We start from the raw sequence: 7,281 nt of genomic DNA on the forward strand, positions 1-7,281 counted from the left end.
TCTCTCTCTCTCTCTCTCTCTCACTCTCTCTCTCTCTTTCTCAAGTGCCAGGTCTGGAGCAGACACTATAGTGCTGTCAACAATTTGTGGAGTAACTTATCCTCAAATATCTCTTTAACGGGTGAATCAATGTCACCCAAAATATGCACATCAGTTTGTATCAATTTGTCTTAACTTAATCATATTTTTCCACAACAACTGAGGCTCAATTAAAAAACTTTTCTTCATAAATGTATATAAAATACTTTAAACCTCCATTACCCGGAAAATGGGATTGTTCACAGCACTTCCCGCTTCTCGCACACATTTTGCATACCCATATGGCCTACGTTACAGCTCGCCAATGACATTTTTTAGTAGCAAAACTTCTTGCAAGAAATGTATTTCATAGTGAACACATTTCTTATACTAAAGGTTCCCTAAACATACGTCCAATAAGCATATATATTAATGTTGTGATTAGAAAAGAAAATGACAGACTTGCTTTTAAAAGCAATATTGCCCGAGCTGTAAACTTTTAAAAGTCTGTGGAAACTATTGACTGGGATTTTTAAAAATTAGTATTTATTAAGGAATTTTCTAGAAAAGAGTGTGCAAGAGTTTGAAAAAATGTTAAGAGAAATTGATATAAGTCATTGTGCAAAAGTTAGAGAATATATGTTCGATAGTTAAGGACATATTTGACAATAAGTTGCGCCATGCATTTTTGACCGCGTTATAGGAATTATGGTTCTCCACCCCCAGTCCTTTGGGCATTCTAAAAAAATTTGCAGATTCAATATTATTTCCAGTTGCTCAAGAATGTAGACTTCTGAAAAGTATTATTGCTCTAGGCCTTTTTTTAGTACTTTTACACTCTTTTCCATCCAGTCTATCAAAAATGTTACCTCCTGATTGGTATATCGCTACCCTAGGATTACAAAGTTCTATCTGCTTATGCCTTTTGAGAAATGTGACGTTAAAAAAATTAGTTTCATAACATGTCAATCATTTTCGAATGCAGTTCTGTGAATATCTTGATAACGACTCCATGTAATCTTACGATTTTGATAGAACAAATCTAACATTTAATTTCTAAGTCTTGACCTTCGTAGCTCCAAAACGGCCAAAAATGTCAGATAGAAGTTAACAATTCTATGTTAGCGACATAAGTGTGTCTATGGAGGTGGGATGTGGGTGGGGGGAGGAGAGAATTTGCTGTCAGTCAATCAAAGTTAGCGTCAGTTGCGAGCGCCGTAAAACCCTATACTACTAACTAACTAAAGTTAGCGTCTTAATGAGGCGCCAGTGTATCGACAACTTCTGGCGTGATGACGTCAGAGCCCCTTACCCGGGCTATAGTGCGTCACTCTGCAAACACACTTGGTCAACAGTAGAAACTGACCCTGGACTGACGTGCGTTCCGTGGGCGGCTCATTACAAAACGCTGGTCCAGAATAGTTCGTCAAAGAAGGACTTAAGATGCTAATTGTTGACGGGTTTTGTATGCGCATTTTGAACAGTACATGGGAAAGGCCTTTTAAGTCAAAGTTCGCCTCAGGGTCACCCCTTTAATCATTGAGGTTTTGCTCAACGCCCGTGCACGTTTTGATTAGTGATTTGCACCGCGTAACGCAGTATTTTTAGGTTTTTTTCGGGAAGTTCTGTAGCGGGTACAGTGAACGATAAAAGTAAATGTGGTTTTTATGTGTTACTTGTTATCTACAAGGTTTCAAACCAAAAAAGGACCGGGGGGGGGGGGGGGGGGGGGAGGCTGTATAGTAAAACCCTTCGGTTAAAACTTGAAAAAGCCATCTGGATGGAAAATTATATAATTCACTGCATGAAAAAAGATCCCCCTCGGAACTTTCAGCTTCACAAAAGATATTATTCTACATGGCCCTCACCGGGTGCAAGGCATTTCTGTATTCTGATTTTAAAATGTAGAGTAGTTTCTCACATTGCTGCAGCGTAGTAGCTTACCCAAGCTCCATGATTCGATTTCTCTGAGTTCCTGTAGGGTTTAGAATCTTTCTTGTGAGATTTGGTCTTGACATAAAAAAGACATATCGCTACCTTCAAAATTACAAATTTCTATCTGACGTTTTGGCCGTTTTGAGTTACTACCATGAAGCCAGAATCCTAATGTTTTATCTGTTCTATCAAAATCATAAGACTTTTTGGAGTCATTATAAAGATATCTAAAGAATTGCATTCGAAAAAACTTGGTGTTTGAAACTCAAAAATTTTGACTTCCAATTTATTCAAACTAGGTACTGAGCAGATAGAACTTTGTAATTCTGAGGTAGCGATATGGATTCAAATTCGGACTCTGTTGTGCCCACGGGAGGTATAATAAGAGACTGCTGACACAATTCCCCAAAATGCTCTTTCAGCCTGTTTAAGGCATGTTTCGCAAAGAGAAGGGCTACCCCATAATGCATCAATCATTGCTCAACTCTTGTCCCATAGCCACGGAACCGCCACATGGATAGGCAGAACCAATTCAACACATTTAAATAACGATCTGTGATGACCATAATTTGTCTCCGACTTCATTACAGAATCAAAATGGCCTTGAGCAATTAAAGCTACCCACGATGTTGCTTTTTCAAATGCAAATCTTTCAGTCATTCACATCGTCTGATATTTCTGTTGCCGTATGCATATAACTCCTAGAATTAACTCTTCCAGTTACATAGAAATGAGCCTCATCACGAAACCTAATACGGGGGCTCTCGTGGCCTAGAGGTTAAGGTGTTGGCCTCTCATTCAAAGGTCCCGGGTTCGAATCCGAGTACTGATCGAAATATTTTCTTCTCTAAATGTGTCTCCTTTCACCTCCTTTCCTGCTCTCTAGCAATGTTCTGTCGTCTGCTTTCGTCTTCTCTTTCTGCCCCCACTCCCTCATCTCCATTGCCCCCTCCTCTGGGCTCCTGATTCTTTCTACAGCCTTTCTACTGCTACTCCTTGGCTTCTTCTTACTACAGTCTTTCAGCCACACCCCTGATCTTCTGGTAGGAAAGATCTACACCTAGCCGGTCAAGGGCGAAAAACCTCGGAGGGCTCGTGTGCAAGTTGCGCACGTTAAAGATCTCTTGGTGGTCTAAAATCGATAAGAATAGGCTTCGGCCGCCACCCGAGCAAAATTCAAAATTTCCTACCTACTGAAAATGTTTAATGTGTCCCGCGCGCTCATATGACCTTATGCAGTTGCGAACGCCGTAAAAACACTTACAAAAACAAAAAAACCTAACACGGCGTATACAAATCTCACTTCACTTCACTTGTCCTAAATATTGCGAACACATTGGTTTTCTCTCCAAAACAATGTCTAGAAATATTCCTTGGATGACTGAATTATTTTTTGGCTTCATTTTCAAGTCATGCTTTAAGATTCCATAAGTCATGAACTTTGACAAGCGGTGTTCAGTGGTACGTCTTCGAACAACCTTCTTTTTCTTTTACTCTCTCTCTCTCTCTCTCTCTCTCTCTCTCTCTCTCTCTCTCTCTCTCTGTCTCTCTCTGTCTCTCTCTTTCTCTCTCTATCTGCCTCTCTCGCCCTCCCAATCCTGTTTCCTCTCTCTCTCTCTCTCTCTCTCTCTCTCTCTCTCTCTCTCTCTCTCTCTCTCTCTCTCGCTCGCTCTCTCTCTCTCGCTCGCTCTCTATCTGTCTCTGTCTGTCTGTCAGTCTGTCGGTCTGTCTGTCTCTCTCTCTCTCTTTCTCTGTCTGTCTGTCTGTCTGTCTGTCTGTCTGTCTATCTGTCTGTCTGTCGCTCTCTGTGTCCCTCTGTGCCCCCCCCTCTCTCTCTCTCTCTCTCTCTCTCTCTCTCTCTCTCTCTCTCTCTCTCTCTCTCTCACTGTCTCTCTCTCATGCTCTCTCTCTGTCTCTCAGTGTCCCTCTGTGCTTCCTATCGTTCTCTCTCACTCACTCACTCACTCTCTCTACCATTCTCTCCCCCTCTCTTTTGCAGTATTTTCCTCATTCACTCACTCATCCACGCCGGGGGCTCTCGTGTCCTAGAGGTTAAGGTGTTGGCCTCTCATTCAAAGGTCCCGGGTTCGAATCCGGGTAGCGACCGAAATATTTTCTTCTCTAAAATTGTCTCCTTTCACCTCCTTTCCTGCTCTCTAGCAATTTTCTGTTGTCTGCTTTCTTTGCCACTTTCTGCTCCCACCCCCTCACCTCCTTTGCCCCCTCCTCTGGGCTCCTGACTCCTTCTGCAGCCTTTCTACTGCTACTCCTTGGCTCCTCCTTACTGCTGTCTTTCTGCCACACCCCTGATCTTCTGGTAGGAAAGATCTACACCTAGCCTTCTCGGACAAGGGCAAAAAAATTTCGGAGGGCCCGTGTGCAAGTTGCGCACGTTAAAGATCCCTTGGTGGTCTAAAATCGATAAGAGTAGGCTTCGGCCGCCACTTGGGCAAAATTTAAAATTTCCTACCAACTGAAAATATTAGGTGTGTCCCGAGCGCTCATATGACCTTATGCAGTTGCGAGCGCCGTAAAATACTTTACAAAAACAAAACAAATCATCCACGCCCAAGTACTTTGCGTTTCTGCGCCACAGAAATGACAAAACCCCCCATCCCTCCCCCCTCCCTTCCTTTCTACCCCCCCCCCCCCCCCCAAGTGACTGATAACCGAAATCGATCTACCGTATCAATTGAGTGACTTGTTGCTCTTGCCCCGCCTGGTGGGTCAGAAAGGAGGACGTTAGCATGGTGTAGTGAGTAGCGTACTTTGCCCAGTGCTCATTAGTCTCGTTTTCTTGTCTGAGTTTTATCGACTATGCGGGCGTAAGCGTGGTAGTGAGTAGTGTACTTGATCTAATAGCACCCACTCGTCTCATATGCCTGTCTGAGTGTTATGGACTAGAAAGGCGTTAACGTGGTGTAGTGTGTAGTGTAAGCAGTATGTAACTCAGTAGTCAGATTTTCCTATCTGATATTTTTTGTTGTGGCTTTAGTGAGAGTTATACAGCACTTGCAAAACAATTAGGTCATATAAATGTAGAAGAAGATTAGAAGTATTACAAGAGAGTGTAATAAACACAAAAAGAAGGGAGAGAGAGGTAAGGATGATAGATGTTTGATAGGTGTTCAGGACACCAGAGCACCCCTATGGTGTTTGTTGATCAAATTTAAGCGAAAACGCAATTAGCTTTTTTTTTTAACCTCAGTTTGATATGCATATCCCAACATTCAAATGGTGTAGCGGCCTGGCGCTTTGCCCTCACATGCAGAAGACGTGAGTTCGACTACCGCGTAGGGAGATATCTTAAATGAAGTGACTATCCCCAGTGACATATAGGGACAGAAACTATTCCCAGTGACAACGGAACTCTTTTGCATAAAAAAATCAGAAGTCTTTGCATTGTAGACTCTCTTCTCCCTTCAGTTCAGTACTTTTGGTCTCTTCTCTTACTTAGGGCTTTGACTCGACTGTAGAATAGATCTAGATCTAGAACTAGATCTAGATTAAATCTATAAGAAAGGAGAATCGGGAAGGATTTCTACCTGTCATGTACCGTGGTCTCCTAAATCCAATATGTAGATCTAGATCTACACGTACATTTAAATCACGACTGAATAACAAGAAAGTATAGAATAATCATCCCTTTTTCTTTATAAAAAAGTATTCCACTCACACCAGAATCAACTTTAGTTCTAGTATTTAGTAACCCATCACCATCATGCCCATGTAGATCAGTGTGGGAACAATATATCTAATGGGCCTGTCTGTTCTCAGTGTCACTGGAAATAGTTTCTAGGCCTATCCCCAGTGTCACTGGGAATAGTGCTTTCTTATCTTAAAATCTTGTATCTCCGTCTGGCTACTGGTATACTGTAGTCCTCTCAGCCTGGGTTAGCCCAAACGAGCAGGGTCGAAACGGCCCGCCACGTAAATGAATTAAACTGTTTTGATGGGAGCTTTAACATGTGCACTTACAGTTACATTTTAGTGTTATGTGCACTGTGTTGAGGGTGGGAAAGTCATCTTAGAATGTTGTAGGTACCAACATACCATTGTCTTATAACCTTACGTAGGCGCGGTCTTGTTCTCACATTGCCAGATTAGCTTGGAGTTGTTTTTCCTTTCTCGGTGCCTTTTAGCAATAATTACAGCTCTTTAAAAATCCTTTACAAATATTTACTATCAGTTTTAACCTATTATTATAATCTACAATCATCCACAATTATTATTTATAAAATATTAGAATCATGCATAAATATTTACAACCTTTTGCTATAATAATTTCCAAGCAGTTACAAGCAGTTACAATAGCATTACAAATATTCACAGTCAGTTACAATCTGTTATAGTCAATTAGGATAATTTCCCATTATTTACAAATATTTAAAATCAAGTACAAACATTTGAAACCATTTCCCATCATTTAACATCCGGTTACAAATTAACCACAATCAGTTTCATTACAAATATTCACGCTTATAATTTACAAACAATTGAAATAAAATGCTAAATGTACAACCATTTTCTATATTTTACAATCGTACACGATCAGTAACAATAATTCACAATGCTGTCTTTCCAGAACAAATGCGAGCAGTACTGGCCCGAAGTCAGAGGGACAAAATCCCAGTACGGGGATATCCACGTGAGAAACATCTCCGTGTCCTCCATCAACAACTACAACATCACCATCTTCTCGCTGACTCACGACAAGGTAAGACTGCAGGCTCATACTCGAGAGGTCCAGGGTTCGATCCTCAGGGAATGTAACGACGGAATTGACTTTACCAACACCGCTCTTTCACTTTCCGATACTGACTCTGTCCTGGGGCCAAAGGCTGTCGTCATTCTCTTTTTACAGCTTATTCATGAGGCTGGCCTCTTTGATAAAAGAAGAACATAAATATAACGAATAGCGATTACAGAGGAGTTTAACAGTCTTGTAGGCGAAGCTCAATCACAGGAGACATGTAATTATAGTAGACTACCAGACTCGTAATCTGAGATGGCAGGCTCGGGGGTTCTAGGCTCAACTTAGTCGGACGTTACATGTTTTCATTAACTGCTAAGTAAATTGCTATAATAATTTGTCGTGTTTCTATTGATTATGTGACTTGTATTTTTCTTCTGTTTTTCAGGTGGATGGGGTGGTAAAGGAGGTGAAACATTTCCATCTCTTGACCTGGAGTGACCACAGTGCTAACGTCCCCCCTCCCTGTCTGGTGCAGTTCGCCGCTGACGTCAGATCCCACGTGACCCCGCACACAAACAAGCCTGTTCTTGTGCACTGCAGGTGGGTCCTTTCAACAAGGGACTATATATATA

The 7,281-nt window shown here is 41.6% G+C and overlaps 1 protein-coding gene across 1 annotated transcript in view; it reads left to right on the forward strand.

Annotated features, from left to right (window-relative positions):
* LOC101845017 (receptor-type tyrosine-protein phosphatase eta) overlaps positions 1 to 7,281 on the forward strand; it is a gene marked incomplete in the record, with an annotated part of 74,747 nt that overhangs the window by 64,019 nt on the left and 3,447 nt on the right. Inside the window, 2 exon segments of the mRNA XM_013085217.2 lie at positions 6,539 to 6,670; positions 7,095 to 7,249. Coding sequence (XP_012940671.1) covers positions 6,539 to 6,670; positions 7,095 to 7,249 — 287 coding nt within the window.

The sequence above is a fragment of the Aplysia californica genome, unplaced genomic scaffold (genome assembly GCF_000002075.1).
Source record: "Aplysia californica isolate F4 #8 unplaced genomic scaffold, AplCal3.0 scaffold00357, whole genome shotgun sequence".
NCBI lineage: Eukaryota > Metazoa > Mollusca > Gastropoda > Aplysiida > Aplysiidae > Aplysia > Aplysia californica.